The sequence below is a fragment of the Leucoraja erinacea genome, chromosome 10 (assembly GCF_028641065.1).
Source record: "Leucoraja erinacea ecotype New England chromosome 10, Leri_hhj_1, whole genome shotgun sequence".
NCBI classification, from domain to species: Eukaryota; Metazoa; Chordata; class Chondrichthyes; order Rajiformes; family Rajidae; genus Leucoraja; species Leucoraja erinaceus.
Genome location: NC_073386.1, coordinates 9875223 through 9897048, shown reverse-complemented (window position 1 = coordinate 9897048; position 21826 = coordinate 9875223). Strand labels below are relative to the sequence as shown.

The following is a 21826-nucleotide window of genomic DNA, read 5'->3' as shown; positions in this document are numbered from 1 at the left end:
TCTCGTCTCCAACCCACCTTCTATTGCAGCAAACCTCTGATAATCCATTATCTGACCACTCAGTAATCCTAATGGTTCAGCATCTAGCTCATTAGTTTACATTTGTCACACTTTCCCCCCTGCTGGCTAGAGCCTTGCCCCTACCATCTCTGTGCTCCCTTGAAATTTACTGGGTCCACTGATATGTTACTCTGCAACTTTTTAATTTAAAAAGGTGAATTAAAAGTCCAGCAAATGCAGTAGTCTCCAGCAGCATTGTGTGTTGGATTAAGAGTTTAGCTGTATTGTTAATTTGACATTGCTGGTAAAATATTCCCTCACTCCCCCCTTGCAGGCTTCCAGTTACAAAAAAAGCAACAAGTAGTCCTCATTCTTCACAAGGAAATTTGTCGCAGACCTCTGGTATTTCTGTTGATATTCTGCCTCAGTCACCTGATGTGGAAAGTCCCCTTCTTATCAAGTCCAATAACATGGAAGAGAAGCAATTAAATAGCAGCATTGACTTTCAAGGTATTTACAATAAATACTATATTATCCTTTTCACAGATACTATGATCAGTGTATGCAAAGATTGCTATTTGTTGTAGATTAGATCTTGTAAGTTCTTGTATAACTCTAAATTGATTGTTTTTATCCAGTTCAACTGACACGCTACAAGTTTCCCATATTTTATTGCCAGATTAAATACTTTGGAACATGAAGAAAATTGAACAATTCACTAACTTTCGACAAGTACATATTAAGCTAAATATAGAGTTATGCTGCTGAAGGAAATCATAGGTGCATGAGTAAAAAAAAACACTCCATTTTAGGAAAAAAATTGCGATATCCAGAAGGCCAAAGGCTGTCACTTATGTTGCCATTGGACGTCATTACCAATAATGTAACTCCATTTATCCTAGCTCTCCAAAAGCTAGAATACTTTAAAGTTACCAGAAAAATAATAGGATGCCTGTTTCTAAGAAATATTTTGATGTTATTTGACATCTTGCAACAATACCGATGCATTCTTGTTTTAATTTTTTTATACTAAGGCATTTTTTGTTTTGTATGCTCCATTATCGAGGATGACTTAAAAGATCCTGGCTAGTTTCTCATACAATTACTCTAGTTATTATTATCAATACTTGCTATTTGCCATATTTATCCTTTCAGTTCTAAGCCACAGCTGCATTAGCTGCTCTTGTTGCTTGTAAATTGGGCTACTGTGCATTGGGTTTCTTTAGGTCATGTTGCTAAGGGAAATTTTAAACTATCATCTAGTGAGAATGCTGTGCTGCATGCATTTAAATGATTTTAGTAGTTTAGGACATAGATATGTATATCACAGGAACAAGCCCTTTGGTTCACAATGTCTGTGCTGAGAAACTAATCTCACCTGCCTGCACATGATCCATATCACCATTCCTTTCATATCCATGTGTCGTATCTAAAAGCCTCTTAAATACCGCTATCATATTTATCATATATATCTGCCTCCAGCACCGGTCCCTGGCAGTGCATTCTGTGCACTCATCACCCTCTATAATAAAAAAAAACATGCCTCACACACCTCTCTTAAACTTTGTTCTTTAAAGCTAACCCCTCTAGTCTTTGACATTTCCATTCTGGGAAAAAAGTTCTGTGTATCCTACCTATGTTTCTCATAATTTTGTGGTCCGTGTGTGTGTGTGTGTGAAAAATCTGCAGATCTAGCAATGTTGGTGTCGTGTGAAAAATCTGCAGGTCTAGCAATGTTGGTGTCGTCCAAAAATCTTGTATTACTCCTCCTCTTACACCTGAGCCCTGCTAAGCTCTAAGTAAATGTACTGTGCTATACCTTGGATTCTGATGTGTACTGACCAGAGGGTTACCTGTGCCTTATCTAGCAAAACAGCAGAATATCTCTAAAAGGGTTAATTGCAAATTATCATGGGCAAAGGGGAGCACTGGTGCATCTCTGAGCCCCATGTGAATTTCTGGATTCCTGACATTGTATTGCTTTCCTATACCCAGATAATTTGTTTCTGGTTTATTTTATGGATATTCAAATTTCAGTTAACATCCATGCATTTACAATCATTTTAAAATAAACCAAATGAAATGGATAGATATAATGTATTTGGAACATAATTTCTCAGAAATATTGCATTTGAAATACTTGAAGTCCTGTCTGCAACTGTCCAAGCTTTTTTTTTGGTGGGGTGGGCATTTGGAATTAAAACCCTTCCACTATGGTACAATAGAAATAACATTTCTGGCGCAAGACTTGACGTGTTACAAACAATGGGGAAGATAATAGATTTCAACAGGATGTAAACAAGCTAAATGAATGGAAAGGCTCGTAACTCGTGAGATTTAATGAAGTGCGAGGTAATGGTTCTTGGTAAGAATGAGGAAAACCGAAATGCACAAATTAATGAACATGTAGCGAAAGTATTGTTTTCAATAATATTTTGGGCTCCATTAATAAAGGCACAAAGTGCAATGCAAAAATCGAAGCTGTGTTGAAGCTTTTCTTTAAAAAAATATTTGACCCCCAGCTAAGGTATAATATGCAGTTTTATAACAACTTTACAAAACAATTGTGAAGGCTTCAAAAAAGATGCAAGGAAAATTCCTTTCAAAAGGAAATTGGATAAATCTTTGGAGAAGGAAAAATAGCAGGGTTTCTGGGGTAGAAATGGCGAATGGAATTGACTGGTAAGGTAGCAGAGTGTTCTAGCAGCCCAGTTCGAGCCTGGTCTTGGTGTCAACTGTGTGGAATTTCCATGCTATTGCTTGGTTTTCTTAGGAATGCTTCTTTCCTCCCTCATTTCAAGGTTAAATTGCTCACAATGTGGATGAGTGGCAGGAGGAGGGATGGAGGGGAATGGTTGTCTGGCATATGAGACAGAATGTTACAAGAAAACAAGTAGGAGAATGAGACCAAAGGCTGCTCTGAGAGCCAGGGTATACAGGGCATACAGAAAGTATTCAGACCCCTTCACTTTATCCACATTTTGTTACGTTACAGCCTTATTTTGAAAAGGATTAAATTCATTTTTTTAATCATCAATCTATACACATGATTTAAAATTAATGCATTTCGTTGTCTCTGTACTGTACACTGACAATGACAATTAAAATTGAATCTGAATCTGACAATACCCCAGAATGAAGAAGCGAAAACAGGTGTTTAAAAATTTGGATAAAGTAATTAAAAACAAATAACTGAAATATCACATTTACATAAGTATTCAGACCCTTTGCTGTGACTATCAAAATTGTGTTTCCATTGATTGTCCTTGAGATATTTCTACAATCTGATTGGAGTCCACCAGTGGTAAATTAAAATGACTGGACATGATTTGGAAAGGCACACACCTGTCTATATAAGATCCCACAGTTGACAGTGCATGTCAGATCAAAAGCCAAGCCATGAAGACGAAAGATTGGCCGTAGACCTCTGAGACGGGATTGTGTCGAGACACAGATCTGGGTAAGGGTATAAAACAATTTCTGCAGCATTGCAGGTCCCGAAGAGAACAGTGGCCTTGGTCATTCTTAAATGGAAGGACTTTGGAACCACCAGGACTCTTCATAGAGCTGGCTGCGTGGCCAAACTGAGCAATCAGGGGAGAAGGGCCTTGGTTAGAGAGATGACCTAGAACCCGGTAGTCACTGGCAGAGCTCCAGTGTTCCTCTGTGGAGATAGGAGAACCTTCCAGAACGACAACTATATCTGCAGCATTCCACTGATCAGGCCTTTACTGGTCACTCTCGGCCTCCCCACTGTCACATGTGCCTGGATAAAGGATTTCCTCACTAACCGGCCCCAGACTGTGAGACTCGGCCCCCACCTCTCCTCCACTCGCAGGTTGAGTACCGGTTCCCCACAGGGCTGTGTGCTAAGCCCCCTCTTATACTGTCTCTACACCTACGACTGTAGTCCGGCCCACAACAACAACCGCATCGTCAAATTTGCTGACGACACTACTGTGGTCGGACTTATTTCAAAGGGAGACGAGGCAGCCTACAGAGAGGAAGTCCTGAAGTTGACAACCTGGTGCTCAGAAAACAATCTGGCTCTGAACACCAGGAAAACAAAAGAGCTCATTGTCGACTTCAGGAGGCACAGCACCGACTTAGCCCCCCTACACATCAACGGCGAGTGTGTGGAGAGGGTCAACACCTTCCGGTTTCTCGGCGTCCATATTGCTGCTGACATCTCCTGGACGGACAACACGACAGCGGTCATCAAGAAGGCTCAGCAGCGGCTGCACTTCCTGAGGGTCCTCAGGAAGCACAACCTGGACTCTAACCTGCTGCTGACCTTCTACCGCTCGTCCATCGAGAGCCTGCTGACATACTGCATTACAGCATGGTATGGCAGCTGCACCATGGCAGACAGGGAGAGGCTTCAGAGGGTAACCAGGACAGCGCAGAGGATCATTGGCTGCCCTCTCCCCTCCCTGATGGACATTTACACCTCCCGCTGCCTTAGCAGGGCAAAGAAGATCATCAAAGACAGCTCCCATCCTGCGTTTGGACTGTTCGACCTGCTGCCCTCTGGAAGGCGCTATAGGTGCATCAAATCCAGGACAAACAGACTCAGGAATAGTTGCTTTCCGAGAATTATAACTACTATAAATTCAAATTCACACATGCACTGACTACACCGCCCAACACGGACTTCCATCTGTATATATGTATGTAGCGTCGCAGAATTTGTGCACCTATTCCCCACCCCCCATTTCCCTTCTGTTTTTTGTTTTTTTCTGTTTCTTGTTTTTTGTGCTAAATTGTATGTATGCACTGAGTATGAGCAGCTTTCAGTTTCACTGTACATGTATAGTGACAATAAATGGCATATCTATAAATGGCATATCTATCTTTATGGTAGAGTGGCCAAACGCAAGCCACTCCTCAATAAAAAGGCACATCAGAGCCTGTTTGGAGTTTGCCAAAAGGCACCTAAAGGACTCTCAGACCATGAGAAACAAGATTCTCTGGTCTGATTGAACTCTTTGGCCTGAATGCCAAGCATCACGTCTAGAGGAAACCAGGCACTGCTCGTCACCTGGCCAATACCATACTTACAGTAAAGCATGGTGGCGGCAGCATCATGCTGTGGGGATGTTTTTCAGTGGCAGAAACTGGGAGACTAGTCAGGATCGAGGGAATGATGAACGGAGCAAAGTACAGTGGACCAAATGGCTGCCTACCAGGGTGGAAATGTAATTGTCCTTGTAAAGATCTAACACCGACCTACAGATGGAATAGCCCTTTAAGTCCTGTGGCACTGTGATTTGTTGTCAGTAGGCAAAGGTTCCTGTAGACCTTTTCTAGTTTTGCTAGCAATTGAATAGTTTTTCTTTTATTTTTACTATATAATTTTGTCAGATCTATTGATCAAATGATATAGCTTAAGACAACGTTAGCACTTTTATAGTTTAACCAATGTTTCAGTTTTCCCCTGATTTTATTTTTTTCATAATAGCCCAGAGTCATGGGCCATTTAGAGCTTGGCCCTCAGGAGCCCAGGGGAGTGGTATGTGCAGTGATTCGGAAAGTGGAGGAGGAAGCAGTGAGTCGAGATCCATGGATTCTCCTTCTGCTAGCCCTGGTATGGAAGCAAACATATTCACGATTATTGTTTTCTGGGTGATCTTGAGATGCTTGGAATAATGTTATTTTTTATGCTCATTATTTCGATTGAAGTACTGGTGCTCATTCTCTAGTAAAGACAATTTACATTTACCATTTTCTATCACACGGTAGGGATGTGAGCATTAGATGTTACAAAGTTATTTGCCACATCATACCACAATATTCTTAAGGTGGTGATTACATCAATGCTTGTTGATAGAAATAAGGGACCACTGTTAACTTTGTAACTATAGATATGAATAATTTTTTAATTTATTTAGCCTCCAAGGAATTTGAAGAAACATGCTTCCTCAATATTTAGTTATATGCACAACTTAAAATGAAACCAAGTAGTGTAAAGTAATAACATTTCCTTATGCTCAAATTACTTAAACCTGCAAGGCTATTAGTAGTGATGCGGATCTTTGTATCGGTGTCTGAAAAGACGTATTAAAATAATTTTTACTGGTATCCTACTTATCACTATCTTAGAATTTTGGGAAAATGGGCAGGACAGAATATGTGATGAGTCATGGGCCTGTCCCACTTAGGCGATTTTTTGGGTGACGACAGGCGACTGCCGCAAAATTTGCAACATGTTGAAACTTTTTCGGCGACAGGTGATGTCGTAGGTGAATTCCATTAAAACTAGTCCTTGACAGTCGCCTAAAAAGTCGCCTAAGTGGGTTTTGGCCCGAAACGTTGCCTATTTCCTTCGTTCCATAGATGCTGCTGCACCCGCTGAGTTTCTCCAGCTTTTTTGTGTACCCATAACTTTGGTCTACATGTATCACATCTTTTTAAAAAAAAAAAAAAAAAAAAAAATGTGAGTTGATCCTTATTGAAAAATAATGGATTCTCAAGTAATGCATTAAATCTCCCAAAATGGAAGAGGGAAATATAAAGTAAATGCAGGACCCCTCGAAGTACTAATGTACCCAAGGAGATGGGGTGCAAGTTCATAGCTCTCTGAAAGTGGCCACAAGTGGATAGAGTAGTAAAGAAAGTATACGACATGCTTGCCTTCAGCGATTGAGAGATTAAGAATAAGAGTCAAAGTCATGTTGCAGCAGTATAAAACTTTGATTTCGGTGCATGCGGAACTATGTGCAATTCCAGTCACCGCACCAGAGGAAAGATGTGGGGACTTTGGGGAGTTCCACCAGTATGTGGTTTGGATTGAACTGCATTAGCCACTGGGATAGATTGGGGCAAACTTAGATTGTTTTCTGGTTGATGGGTTTATAAAATTATGGGAAGCAAATATAGGGTAGGTGGTCTTTTTCCATGGTGGAAATGTCAAATACCATAAAGCATGGATTTAAATGAGAGGGGAGATTTAAAGATTTCAATGGCTGGCTTTTCTTTTACATGAAGTGGTAGATGCCTGTAAGTGCTGACAGACCAGGTGGTGGAAGCAGATACAGTAGCAATGGCTAAATGGCAGAGGCATTTAGTCAGGCACATAAACTGAAAGTTTTGTGTTATTGTGTATTTTGTGTATATTGTGTTATTGTGTATGTGATGAACAAATCTGATTGATTGAAAGGGTATAAATGGATCGTTATGTACAGACAGATGGGATTAGAATGCAATCCTATTTGGCACAGACATGGTGATCTATAGGGCCTGTTCCTATGCTGTACAGTTCCGTATTCCCTCCTTTCTGATTAAGGTGTTGCCTATTTAAGACCGATCAGAAAGAATTTATTTCTCTGAGAGTCGTGAATCTTTGAAATTCTATCACCCAGCCGGGATCACCTGCTCTTTCCATTAACACAAGGACTAGTTTTAATGATCTACTCCTCACTGGACAGCACACAGTCATTCAGTTTGAAAATCCATATTCATAGAAATGGTCCTTGTTCGCATTTATTGTTTTCACCAATTAATTTAAAATTATCTTTCTATTTGTTTCTTTTGAGATCAAGAAAAATTGTAGCCACTTCTGTCTTTGCATGTTATTTAGTCTATTTGAGGGAAAGATTTCTGATCCTTCTGTGGTTTGTCTATCCTCAAATACATTACGGTGCATAATCTAACATGAAACCAGCTGTTGATATTTGTTATTTAATTATTTGCATATTCTGAGTGAAGAAATAGAAGAAGAATTTATGGACCCCACATTTACATTCTTGTAATCATCAATCGAATACATCTTGAAATCCAATCATGCTTCAATGTGTTACTCTGTTTTGCATCAATGAAGTTCTGAATGTTACTTTATCGGCTGACCTAGGTGATTTCAAGAGAAGGCTGCCCCGTACACCTTCAACAGGCACTATGTCTTCAGCAGATGACTTGGATGAAAGAGAACCACCATCTTTATCAGACAATGGTGTGTATTTAGTGTGTTTGTGCTTGTATCATATTATATTTTCCTAGTTTACTATTGTAAGTTGTCTCATCCTATGCAAAATCAATTAATTCTTCTTTTGGTTTGCATTGTGTCCAATGGGTACCAGAGGAGTTTGATTGATGGTAAGATTATGCTATGGTACTAACATATTCTTGTATCTTAAATTTTTTTGAGTTTGATATTTACATAATGTATGGTGAAAATTAAGAATATTACTATTTGCCAATAAGCATCACTATGTCATGTTTTTTAAAATGTAGGTCTAAGTGAGATTGTGGTGGAGATGACGAATTCTCCGGGGCCTTTCCGCAATACTGTAATGTCAAAGGCAGCACATACACACAAACTGAGAAAACTACGAGCTCCGTCAAAGTGTCGAGAATGTGACAGCCTTGTGGTGTTTCAGGGCGCTGAATGTGAGGAGGTAAGTTTTCTATGACTGGCTGTTTTTTTATTAAATATCAAATTATTAAAATATTACCAACTTTTGTCATCTTGCAGGTGACCATTACTGCCTCGGGTTGGGTTGAATTGCATGAAGGGAAATACAGTTGCTGGAGGTCATTATTCTTTTGGGTTCAAGATTCTGTGTGCATTTTTCAAATATACACAGATGGCCATATCATGACAAAAAAAGACACAAATTGCTGGAGTAATTTAGCGAGTCAGGCAGCATCTTTGGAGAACGTGGATAGGTGACATTTCAGATCCGGCCCCTTCTTTAGACCAGAAATGTTGCTTTGCATGTTCTCCAGAGATGCTGCCTGTTCTGCTGAGTTCAGCAATTTGTGTGTTTTTTTTAAACATGCATCTGCTGTTCCTGCTCATTTGCTACTCTGTTCTTTCCTGCTTTCACATAGTAAACCTGGATGTGAAGGCCAATCTACTTGACCTACTATATAATAATAATAATAATAATAATACATTTTATTTAATGGGCGCCTTTCATACATCTCAAGGACATCTTACATAGTAATCGGAATAAAAACATATAATCGGAATAAAATAAGTAATAAAGACATCACAGAGACACAAATTAAAAACAGAATTCAATCCAAAAACAGAAAATCAAAAACACAGTGTGAAGAGAGAGCAGCGGCAGTCAAAGCGCGCCAGCGTCCACTCTCTCTTCACGGCAGCCATCTTGGACACAGACTTACAGGATTACAATTAGACAAAAAAAATATGGTAGGCATTGGTGCGGGAAGGGGATAGCGGTGGTGGGGGGGGGGTCCATTCTCTTGGATTGTCTTCACAGCCTTTAATAGATGAGAATGAGCTGAAGATTTGACTCCCATGAAAACGTTTGTCTAATTTTTGCCTCTCAGAGGTGGATTCCCTTTCTTACACTTATTGCATGTGGGATCCTGCAATTGAGTGGAGTGACAGACAGGGCAACATCTATTCCTTCATCCATCACAGATATACAGCAGACCCATGTAAGTCTGGGACTTAAATTGCAAGGGAACAGCTAAATGCCAATCTTATTCACAACAGCCATTTACAACCAATACAATTTAACCAAAGCATATGTGATTTAGAAGCATAATATGCAGTTCATGCCTCCCTCAATTACAGTACAATAAGAGAGATTTTACTGTTATCAATTTAATCAAATTGAAGATTGGTCCCTATGTGTTTGAGTCCTAAAATTTGTCTTGAACTGAAATTAATATTGAGTTAATCTTTGTATTTAATTTCACTTGGCAGTGTACTTTGGCATGCCACAAAAAGTGCCTTGAGACTCTAGCTATTCAGTGTGGCCATAAAAAACTTCATGGTCGATTGCATCTTTTTGGCGTGGACTTCATTCAAACTGCAAAAGATTGTTATGATGGAATTCCCTTCATTATTAAAAAATGCATTTCTGAGATTGAAAACCGAGCTTTAAGCATTAAGGTAAGATTTACGATGTGTTCTGTAATTACAAGACGTTTTGGTTGTCTGTTGCACCCTGAGACTTCATTCCTGCTTAAATTAATTTAGCTTTCCTAATTTGTGCATTTAATGGCACGTCTATTCAATGCTATATTCCAAAGACGTGAAATATGTAAACATATTTTATAGGGGAAACTTGAGTCAAAAGTAAAATGAAGAGTAAGTGATTTATTAGAAACGTTATTAACAGTTACAAATGCACCAGCCTCATTTTCAGTAACTGATGGAATAACTGTTTGAGGAAGGTTTTATTTTTATAATAATTGATATATCACGACCTTTTGCTTTGCATCTCATTATGAAGGAAATATCCTTTTAGAAACAAACACAAATATAGCTGTGTTTAATAATCAATAAATGTTTATTTATAGTAGTTATAATTTAATACCAGTTATGCCTGGTGGTCACTGTTACTAACATAAAACTAGAATTCTATGAAAAGAAATGCACAGCATTCTGTTTGGTTCTTTGGAGATGGATAACATTGGTACAGCCAAATATATTTACCTTGTCCTGTTAAAGGTAATGAATTGTCATACAATGGAGTATTGTTTCTGTTAGCATTCAAGTATGTAATGAAGGTTTAGAGCTGGGTGTGTCCGATTATGTTAGTTAACGTGGGGTGGGTCAGAATACATTTTATTTATTTATTTATTTACTCTTATAATTTAAATATAAAATTGGCTAAAGCCTTTGTGCCAAATTTGTCATTCAAATATCTAAATCTGCTTAATGCCATGTTTCTATCACATTTTTAGCAATATTCATATTTTATTTTTAATATTTTGCCTAGATTAAACACGTATTAATTACTTGTTCATTTAAATGATCCTTTGTTCAAGGGTATTTATCGGGTAAATGGAGCAAAATCAAGAGTTGAAAAGCTATGCCAAGCTTTTGAAAATGGAAAGGATTTAGTGGAACTCTCAGATTTGTATCCCCATGATATTAGCAATGTGTTAAAACTATTCCTTCGTCAGGTAAGTCCTTTTAGAATAAGACACCCCACATCATTCATCTGAAAAGTTTTTTTTTTAAATTATACTAGAGTGAAATCACTTTTTTTTTTTATCCAATAGCTTCCAGAACCATTGATGTTATTTCGTCTTTATAATGAATTTATTGGCTTGGCCAAGGAATGCCATAATGTTACCCTTGAAGATGATGGTAAACGAAAACATCTGTCAGCATCTAAGTGGTCAACCAGTATAGGAAAAAGCCAACTTCTTTCTAAGGTCAAAGATCTACTTGGTCAGTTGCCGCAAGCAAATTACAACACTGTGCGTTACCTCATAAGCCATCTTCGTAGGTGTGTAAAAGTAAACACTTTTGGGCATTTTACAATTGTAGTGTGTTGAAACTATGAAACTTGCTATTTATCAAAACACATGTATCGCATTTCCTTAACCTGCCAAGAGATTATTCTTTTTGATTGGCATGTGTAGGAGTTGTTTAAAGATTAGCTGATCAGAGCTCAGGGCTGACATGTTCCAGTAAGGAGGAGGGATAACAATAGTAATCTTGGACGATGAGAAGGTTAAATTTGGTCAGAAAGAAAAAGGAGACGTACAATATTTTGGAAGATGAAATCAGCAGGGTCTTTGAGGAACATGAAGAAACCGGGAAATAACTCAAGCAGGCCAGTAGGAGCCATGAAATATCACTGGCCATTTGGAATAAAGAGAATAGCAATACAATGTGATTAAGAAGCAAATGTTGGGTCTCTTGAAGAGCATCAAGGTAAGTACCCAGGGCCTGATGGGAAATATCCCAGATGACAAAGTCTTTGTATTCTCTAGTTTTCAGTGAGATCCCGGAGCACTGGAAAATAGCCAGTGTTGTTTTTTCATGGGGAAATGTGAATAATGTAGGAAATTGTCAGGTCAGCCTCATATTAATGGTAGAAAAGCTATTGGAGAGAATTCCTAGGGATAAGATTTACTCGTGTTTGTAAAGGAATGGGGTAATTGGGGACATTTGGCATGGCTGTGTGCAGGACATGTCATCGTTTGCACACGTTTTTTTAAGGAAGTGCCTAAGGTGATTGAGAGTGTGGCAATGGATCTTTTCACACAGAGAGTGGTGAATCTCTGGAACTCTCTGTCACAGAGGGTAGTTGAGGCCAGTTCATTGGCTATATTTAAGAGGGAGTTAGATGTGGCCCTTGTGGCTAAGGGGATCAGGGGGTATGGAGAGAAGGCACGTAATTTTCTATGTTTCTATCTTCCCTCGGACTAGTTAAGCATTTGAAAAGATCACTCCAGAAGATATATGTTACATGGGATCCATAGTCAACTTTTGATTCTGAACTAGCTTACCCATAGAAGACAGGGTGAAGGTGGAAAGGTGTCATACTGCCTGGACGTCTATGCACCTTGGTGTTCCGCAGGGATCAGTGCTGGATCCTTGGACAAAAATGTAGATGGGTTTTTTAGCAAGTTGGCAGATGACACAAAATAAATAGTAGATTTGCAGACAGTGGAATAGGCTGTCAAAGGATACAGCAGAGGAATAGATGAGTTGCAAAGATATGGTAAATGTGTGATGCTGCACTTTGGGAGATCAATTGTAAGGTGAAATGATAAACGACAGCTTCAAAAGCTGAAAGCGGCGGCGATCTCATCATGTTCTGAGAAGGAAATTTCATCCAACTGGCACTTTTGTGGACATTATTCTTTCAAATATACATCACAGGCATTAAGTAAAATCCGAAAATAATTAATTTATTGTGCTGTCATAATTCCTAATAAGATTCTACACCTTAAATGCACTGTTTTCAATATCATTAGTATAATGATTAAATGGCTTGGCTCTAATTTCATTTTGTTTTTCACCACCTGTGACTGTAAATTAAAGTTATAACTAAAGTGTTTCTTAATTTACTGTTTATTTGTAAGGCTTTGTTTTCATTTATAATGTATGCTTCACTTGTTGAACACAAGAAAATAGCTAAAGGAATAGTGCTCAAGCTTACTCCATCTTTCTGTATGATTTCTGATCTGCTCTTGGCACCAACTCCTCTTCTGTGCCTGTTCATCCTTGCCCTCAATTCCCCAATCTTTAAAAAAAAAAAAAAAAATGATCTAGTTCCTCATTAAATACCTCTAGTAAATTATCCTCCACGACCTGATCGATATTCTAATCCAGACATTCGCAGTTGAGACGGGTCCTTTCCATTATTTCAGTACAAGTCGTGCTGCATCTATTTGCACCTCAGTGTTCTTTACAGTACTCTAAATTTTCATTAGGCAAGTACCCATTCATTTTTATTAATATTTAACTATGGGACAAATATTGGCATGTGCACCAGATTATTTAACTAGTTTTTCTTCGAAGTGATACTATAGTCCTCCTTAGAGGGTAGAGAATACATCTGAAAATTTGCACCTCTAACAGTGCCACATTTTTCTTGGTACTGTGTAATTGTGTCAGCAGTGATTTTTGAGGTTGTATCTCTAAATTGATACTTGAAGACACAACCTTCCAGAATTAGAAGAAAAATATACTACCAACTAAATATATGGCTGACACAGATTCATGCATTTCCATGTTTCCTCCACAGGGTAGCAGATAAAGAGGAAGAAAATAAAATGTCACCAAGCAACCTTGGAATAATATTTGGGCCCACTCTCATTCGACCAAGACAAACAGATGCAACTGCGTCATTATCTTCTCTTGTTGATTATCCACATCAGGCTCAAATGGTAGAACTCCTTATAAACTATTATGAAAATATATTTGTTTTTGCACTGTCGCCATCATCTTCACAAACTGGAAAGGTATTATTCGATGAAAAAGACAAGGTTACTCCTTTGCCTCAGGAGGAAGGCGTCACAAAACACAAAGGACATCCAAAAGCTAACAAAGAGGTAAGTGGTGATCAATATTAGAAAATCTGTGTTGTGATGTTTCAAAGATTTTTTTTCCCTGTCTGCTGTACCCTTTAAAATAAGCATTTCCAGCAAACAACAAGATAACATTTCTCTTTCGTGTTGATTTGTACGGTTCAAGAAATATTCAATTATAGAAATGTAAATAAAAATTGCTGGTAAGATGTATGTATGGAAAGGTAAATGGATTTAACATTTCTAGTTGATGACCTTTCATTTTATCCAGTAGCTGTAGTTTTTAGGTTTCCAATTTAGTTATTTAAAAACTTCGACAAGTTCATATTTCTTTCCCCATAATTATTGACCCTATTATAAAATAACCATATTTAAAGACTTATTTTGGCATACAGTGTTCTAGATAAATGTTTGTGGATATATTTTATTTAGTATCCAGATACAGCAGTGGGTTACTGAACAATAATGAATTCTATAAGGTAAACAAAAATGCTGGGGAAATTCAGCGGGTGAGGCAGCATCTATGGAGCGAAGGAAATGGCCAAGTTTCGGATCAAAATTTTTTGAACAAATGTTGAAGTTAAATGGGATGTCATTCTAGGAACTGACTGTTGACTTTAGAAGAGAAAGGGCGAGGATCCACAAATCTGTCTTTGTCAATGGGTCAGTGGTAGGGGTGGAAATTGCAACCTTCACGTGGTCCGCCCTGTTTCGACGAATGCAATCAACCCGACGTGCACAATTAAACCAGATCAAATAGAACAAGTTATCCTACAACTTTAGGCTGTGCACGCCATACGCAAGAAGAAGGTCAGTGGTAGAGAGACTCATCGATCTCAAGTTCCTGGACGTGCATATTTCAGAAGATCCGTCCTGGATTCAGCACATTGATGCAATCATAAAGAAAGCCCATCAATGCCTCTACTTCCTTGTATATCAACAAATGCTCTCTTCAACTTCTAACTACGTATGGTGAAAAGCATATTGACTGGTTGCATTACGGCCTAGTTTGGCAACTTGAATGCTCAGGAACGAAGGAGATTACAAAAAGTGGTGAACAGTACCCGATCCATCAGGGGTACTGACCTCCCCTACATCAAACGGATCTACAAGAGTCGCTGCCTCAAAAAGGCAGCCAGCATCTTCAGAGACCCACACTACCCTGGACACACTTGCATTTCACTCCTGCCATTGGAAAGAAGGTATAGGAGTCCGCCCACCACAGCAACACCATTGTCAAATTTGCGGATGACACTACGGTGGTGGGACTCATCTCCAGGGGGGACGAGTACACCTACCGGGATGAGGTGGAGCAGCCGACAGTGTGGTGTGGAGAAAATAACCTGCTCCTCAATACCTTAAAGACAAAGGAAATAATAATAAACTTCAGGAAGAATAAAACGGACATGGTACCATTAATTATCAGAGGGGACTGTGTGGAGAGGGTGGCGGATTTCCGCTTCCTGGGAATCCATATTGAGGAGGACCTGAAGTGGGGCGTGAACACCTCTGCGCTGCGGAAAAAGGTCCAGCAGAGACTGCACTTCCTGAGGGTGCTCAGGAAGAATAACATCACTCTGAGATTGCTGCTGTCCTTTTATCGGTGCTCCATTGAGAGCATCCTAACATACTGTGTATGCGTATGGTACACCAGCTGCACAGCGGCTCAGAGGAAAGCGCTCCAGAGGGCCATTGACAACGCCCAGAGGATTGTCGGCTGCCCTCTCCTTACCTTGGAGGACTTACACAGTTCCCGCTGCATCAAAAAATCCCAGAGAATTATAAAGGACATTTCCCACCCCGGACATTCCCTGTTTGAACTGTTGCCGTCAGGCAGACGGTACAGATCTACAAGGACAAACAGACTTAAGAACAGTTTTTACCCCACTGCTATAAAGGCACTAAATGTAGCCGCCAAGGAACGCAGGGGCGATACATACTAAGGGACTGTGGTACACTGAAATCGACAGAAGGATGTAGGGTTGGGTGTTTATGCGTGCTATTTTCATGATATTTATTTTAGTTGTTTATCTTTTTTTAATATTTTACCTTGTATGTATCGTTAGCTTTTAGAAATGTTTGAATGGAGCACTGACTGGCTGACATTTTTAAATTTTGTTGTACATGGTTCATGTTACAATGACAATAAAGAAACTATTCTATTCTCTGAAAACTGTAACGTCCAGGTTTAGGAGCAGCTTCTTTCCAACAACCATCAGGCTATTGAACACTATGACCTCCAACTAAACTACGAACTGCTTGGGTTACACTCTGTTCTGAAGAAAGGTCTCGACCCGAAAAGACGCCCACCATATGCTTGAGAAATCCATATTCTTATTGACTTGAGTTACTCTAGCACTTTGTGCCCTTTTGTCTATTAACCAGCATCTGCAGTTCTTTGTTTCAACTAGGAATTTTGACCTTGTTTGATTTTGCATTATATTCTTTTATAATTTATTTATTGAGCTTTATTTATTATATTATCTGTTGAGTACTGTGTTTACAAACGTTAAGCTGATGTTGCAAGTAAGAATATCATTGTTCTGCTTCGGAACATGACAATTAAACATTCTTGACTCTACTATATGAATGTAAGAAAATAACAGGTATTTTTGATGTTAGCAGTGCTTTCGTTTGTCTGGAAATGAAAAGACATCTTCCAGTAAGACTGCAAGTGAAGGAAAGGATCCAAAATGTAACAAAAACACCAATGAATCAGGTTTGTATCTTGGTGTACCTTTAAATATATAATTTTTGGGTATTTCACGAATGGAATGAAAGCAAATGTTCAACATTACTGCACTGGGGATGTCGGTATACAATAACAAGGGAACTGTGCTTTGTTTCTTAAATAATTAATGATTTGTCAGAAATTATAGACATATTTCTTGGGTCAACTTTTTTAATATTTGAGAATACTAATTTGTGAATTATACATTTCAGGCCCAGATATGTTTTTCGACTCGAATGAATTGCCAACTACACAAGCTTCTGAAGTCCATAAGACCAAGTTGTCATCTGTGGAAAAAGCTGGTCAGCAGCTTGTCAAAGTTAACATGCGGCCTCCGAGGCCAAAGCTAGTTATTTCAAGACCTGCTAGCTTGCCTATTCCTGAAATGATTTATTTGAACGACAAAAGTTTGAAAGGGCGTAGCAAAACGGACAGTGAAAGTTGTACTATTATTGAAGAAGCTCCAGAGATGCAAATTCCATCTCGATCACCTCCGTGCTGCAGACATTCGTACTATGATACCCAGTCTCTGCGTAGAACTTGGGACAAGCAGTATAAATGTTACGATATAACTCAAAAAACTGCCATGATTGTGGCAAATATTGCGCCAGAAAACAAAACCATTGACAATTCTTTCTCTCCACCTTTTGCTCATGGCTCTGGCAATAACTTTACAGGTGGCTTGCTTCCCAATAAACCAAACACATCGACGGTTAAACAAGTAAAGACCACTAATTTTGATTGGAACTCTTTAGATTCTACAGCCCCTTATGCATTTCGACCACCACGAACCTTGCAACCTCCACCTGGCACTTTTTACAAACCACCCTCTAATGCACTCAGACATGCAGGCGGTTCGTTGCTCAAACCGGTTGTAGTATTAGCTGATAGCTCGGATTCTGCACAAGGTGGCAATGGAGCAATTAATCCTGTAGAGGATAATGAGAATAATGGAGCAGGAGAATTGGAAAGTTCTGCAGCCAAAGAAGCTCAAGGTGAACGTAAACTGGCATTTCAAAGACTGCGATCAAAACGAATTCCGCCTGACTATGAATACCGAGAAGCACATTTTGTTTAATTGACAATTAAATGAACTCTTGAAGTGTTAATCTGCCAATGTACTTTTTAATATTTTAAAATGTTTTATTTTGCACCGTGAGAAGCCATAACACAATCTGGAATAAATCTTTGACGGGTAACATATCCATGAATTTAAATTCAATTTTCTCATTCGACACATCAAAGTGAAGTGTTGCATTCTTATATTTCTGAAAGTTTTTCAGCTTCCTGATAAAGGCTGGAGTTAATGTTGAGTTTTAAATGCGTTGATTTTAAAATCCTATGGTAGCATGCAACTCGTATCTTGTCCCAGAAGAAAAAGAGAAAATTGCTAAATATGCAGCACAGAGTAAATTTATTTTGTGGCAATAGTAATATGTTAATACGTAGATTTTATTTTGCAGTTATCCAAAGTTTTACAAACTTTATATCCTCAACTGCCATTCTTAATTGTGCAATCAGAGCTTACTATGCGTCTTAAAAGCTGCACGGCATGCCAGACCCCTTTTTCTTTAATGTGCAAAACCCCTCAAATATATCCATATTAATTGTTTGTATATTTAAGCCAAGGTGTGTAACTTGTCATATTTTTTATTGGTGCATATAATATGGTCCATGATCAAGTAATATGGTCATTAGGGGTTCTGTCTTAAAATGTGAAATACTTTTGTAATTTTTGCATCCGTTTTATTTATATTTTTATTTTTTTTGCATGTATGCCTTGTTTACATTAGTTTGTTCACAAAACACTAAGCTATGCTTCTTGAAGCAAATGTATTAATTATATAAAATGCCATAAGTTACAAGAAATGCCTTAACCTTTGGAAAGTGGCCTTATGTAATTTATTAAAATTTAGTTTTTATGTATTTTATAAATGATGAATTTATGTAAACTAATTGGCCATCAATCTGCATAAGATCAATTATGATTTTTTTTGTACTTGTAATGCTTCTGGGAGGGTTACATTAGCCGTAGGAAATTTGACAGGTGAAAACTGGCAATATTTTTCATCAGTGTTTTAAACGGATACTTCAAGAATGCCAGAGTTTTTCTGCTTTATAGACAATAGGTGCAGGAGTAGACCCTTCGAGCCAGCACCGCCATTCAACGTGATCTTGGCTGATCATCCACAATCAATACCCCCCCCCGTTCCTGCCTTCACCCCATATCCCTTGACTCCGCTATCTTTAAGAGCTCTATCTAACTCTCTCTTGAAAGCATCCAGAGAACTGCCCTCTGAGGCAGAGAATTCCACAACTCTCTGTGTGAAAAAGTATTTCCTCATCTGTTCTAAATGGCTTACCCCTTATTATTAAACTGGCCCATGGTTCTGGACTCCCCCAACATCGGGAACATGTTTCCTGCCTCTAGCGTGTCCAAACCCTTAATCTTATATGTTTCAATAAGATTTCCTCTCATCATGCTAAATTCCAGAGTATACAAACCCAGCCGCTCCATTCTATCAACATATGACAGTCCCGGGAATTTACCTTGAGAAACCTACGCAGCACTCCCTCAATAACAAGAATGTTCTTCCTCAAATTTGGAGACCAAAACTGCACACAATACTCCAGGTGTGGTCTCACTAGGGTCCTGTACAACTGCAGAAGGACCTCTTTGCTCCGATACTCAACTGCTCTTGTAATGAAGGCCAACATGCCATTTGCTTTCTTCACTGCCTGCTCTACCTGCATGCTTACTTTGATGAACAAGTACCCCCAGATCTTGTTGTACTTCCCCCTTTCCCAACTTGACACCATCCTGTTTTTGCCACCAAAATGGAAAACCTCACATTTATCCACATGAAACTGCATCTGCCCACTCACCCAACCTGTCCAAGTCTTCCTGCATCCTCATGGCATCCCCCTCACAGTTACCCAGCTTTGTGTCATCTGCAAATTTGCTAATGTTACTTTTAATCCCTGTATCTAAATCATTAATATATATTGTAAATAGCTTCGATCCCCGCACCGAGCCTTTGTATTGACAGCATTTTTATAGGAAATTTTACCAGTGATGCACTGTTCTCAGCTCTTTGGATGGGGGACTTCCAATATCACAAACATTTTGAATACAGAAAGGATGGGATATAATTGTGCTTTTTTTTATTTTTGGGATGATGCATTTGTTAAATGTGCCTTGTGTTCACAGTTAAGACACAATCTCTTTTGTTAATGGAAATGCTGGTAATGTTGCAAAATTAAGTCACAATTTTTGTCGTTTCTTATCCTATGTTGTCATGTTCAAATTTCTGAACCATCATCTCTTTGTATGGCATTTGATTGTAATAAATGTTCATATTGTTTTTCTAGAATGCTTTTTTGGTTGGAAAAGATTTTGTTGGGGATGTCCATACAGTACCGTCCATAATGTTTTGGACAAAGACCCATCGTTTATTTATTTGCCTCCACAATTTGTACTCCACAATTTGAAATTTATAATAGAGAAAATGTCATGTGGTTAAAGTGCACTTTACACATTTTAATAAAGACCATTTTTATACATTTTGGTTTCACCATGTAAAAAATTACAGCAGTGTTTATACATAGTCGTGTGTGTCCCCCCCCCCCCCCCCCCCCCCCCCCATTTCAGGGCACCATAATGTTTGGGACACAGCAGAGCCATGTAATTGAAAGTAGTCATGTTTAGTATTTTGTGGCATGTCCTTTGCACGCAATGACTGAAGTCTGCGATTCATGGGCATCACCAGTTGCTGGGTGCCTTCCGGTGATGCTCTACCAGGCCTGTATTGCAGCCATCTTTAGCAAACGCTTGCTTTGGGGGCTAGTTCCCTTCAGTTTTCTTTTTGGCACATTAAAGGCATGCTCAATTGGGTTCAGATCGGGTCACTGACTTGGCCACCCAAGAATTGAGCATTTTTTAGCTTTGAAAAACTCCTTTGTTGCTTTAGCAGTATGTTTGGGATCATTGTCTTGCTGTAGAATGAACCGCCAGCCAATGAATTTTGAGGCATTTGTTTGAACTTGAGCAGATAGGATGTGTCTATACACTGCAGAATTCATTATGCTACTACCCTCAGCAGTTGTATCATCAATGAAGATAAGTGAGCCAGTACCTTCAGCAGCCATACATGCCCAGGCTATAACACCCCCACCACCGTGTTTCACAGATGAGGTGGTATGCTTTGGGTCTTGGGCAGTTCCTTCTCTCCTCCATACTTTGCTCTTGCCATCACTCTGATATAAGTTAATCTTCGTCTCATCTGTCCACAAGACCTTTTTTCCAGAACTGTTGTTGCTTTTTTAAGTACTTCTTGGCAAACTAACCTGGCCATCCTATTTTTGCAGCTAACGAATGGCTTGCATCTTGCAACGTAGCCCCTGTATTTCTGTTAATTAAGTTTTCTGTGGACAGTGGTCATTGACAAATCTACACCTTACTCCTGAAGAGTGTTTCCAATATGTCGGACTGGTGTTTGGGGATTTTTCTTTATTATAGAGAGAATTCTTCTGTCATCAGCTGTGGAGGTCTTCCTTGGCCTGCCAGTCCCTTTGCGATTAGTAAGCTCACCAGTGCTCTCTTTCTTAATGATGTTCCAAACAATTGATTTTGGTAAGCCTAAGGTTTGGCTGATGTCTCTTACAGTTTTATTCTTGTTTCTCAGTCTCATAATGGCTTCTTTGATATTCATTGGCACAACTTTGGACCTCATGTTGATAAACAGCAATAAGGTGATGGAAAGACTAGGTGCTGAGAGCTCTCTTATACTTGCATTAAGGAGGCAATTAAGCACACCTGAGCAATTACAGACCCCTGTGAAGCCATGTGTCCCAAACATTATGGTGCCATGAAATGGGGGGGGGGGGGGGTCTATGTATAAACACAGCTGTAATTGCCACATGATGAAACCAAAATGTATAAAAATGGCCTTATTGAAATCTGACAATGTGCACTTTAAACACGTGATTTTTTTTTCTATTACAAATCTCAAATTGTGGAGTACGGAAGCAAATAAATAAATGATGGGTCTTTGTCCCAAACATGGAGTGCACTGTATATTTAACCATTTTCTCGCCATCTCTCGGCTCCAATTTGAAAGTTAACACTACCGAGCAAAAAAAAGGTAAACTTATTTGGGTGCATTTTCTCCCAATGTAAATGTTCAATACTTGATTCCTGGTTATACTTTGAGATTGGGCTCTTTGTATGAATGAAGAAAATGTAATTCTTCTAGCTATTCTACTTCCCATTTTGGCCTTGACTGGTTTAGGTTTATTATCGTCATGTGCACTGAGGTACAGTGCAAAGCTTTGTTTTTCATG

General features: G+C 38.9%; 1 protein-coding gene across 3 annotated transcripts in view; it reads left to right on the top strand.

Annotated features, from left to right (window-relative positions):
- LOC129700770 (rho GTPase-activating protein 29-like) overlaps window positions 1-19018 on the top strand; it is a 59171-nt gene extending 40153 nt beyond the window's left edge. The window contains exons 14-23 of one of the 3 annotated variants that reach the window (XM_055641457.1): window positions 335-510; window positions 5462-5587; window positions 7850-7948; window positions 8230-8393; window positions 9680-9868; window positions 10750-10887; window positions 10987-11216; window positions 13470-13776; window positions 16378-16471; window positions 16696-19018. In XM_055641457.1, coding sequence (XP_055497432.1) covers window positions 335-510; window positions 5462-5587; window positions 7850-7948; window positions 8230-8393; window positions 9680-9868; window positions 10750-10887; window positions 10987-11216; window positions 13470-13776; window positions 16378-16471; window positions 16696-17561 — 2389 coding nt within the window. In that variant the 3' untranslated portion in view covers window positions 17562-19018. Of the gene's footprint in view, window positions 1-334; window positions 511-5461; window positions 5588-7849; window positions 7949-8229; window positions 8394-9679; window positions 9869-10749; window positions 10888-10986; window positions 11217-13469; window positions 13777-16374; window positions 16472-16695 lie in introns of all 3 variants that reach the window. The other 2 variants (XM_055641456.1, XM_055641458.1) reach the window with 2 other exon arrangements.
- The last annotated feature ends 2808 nt before the right edge of the window (window positions 19019-21826 follow it).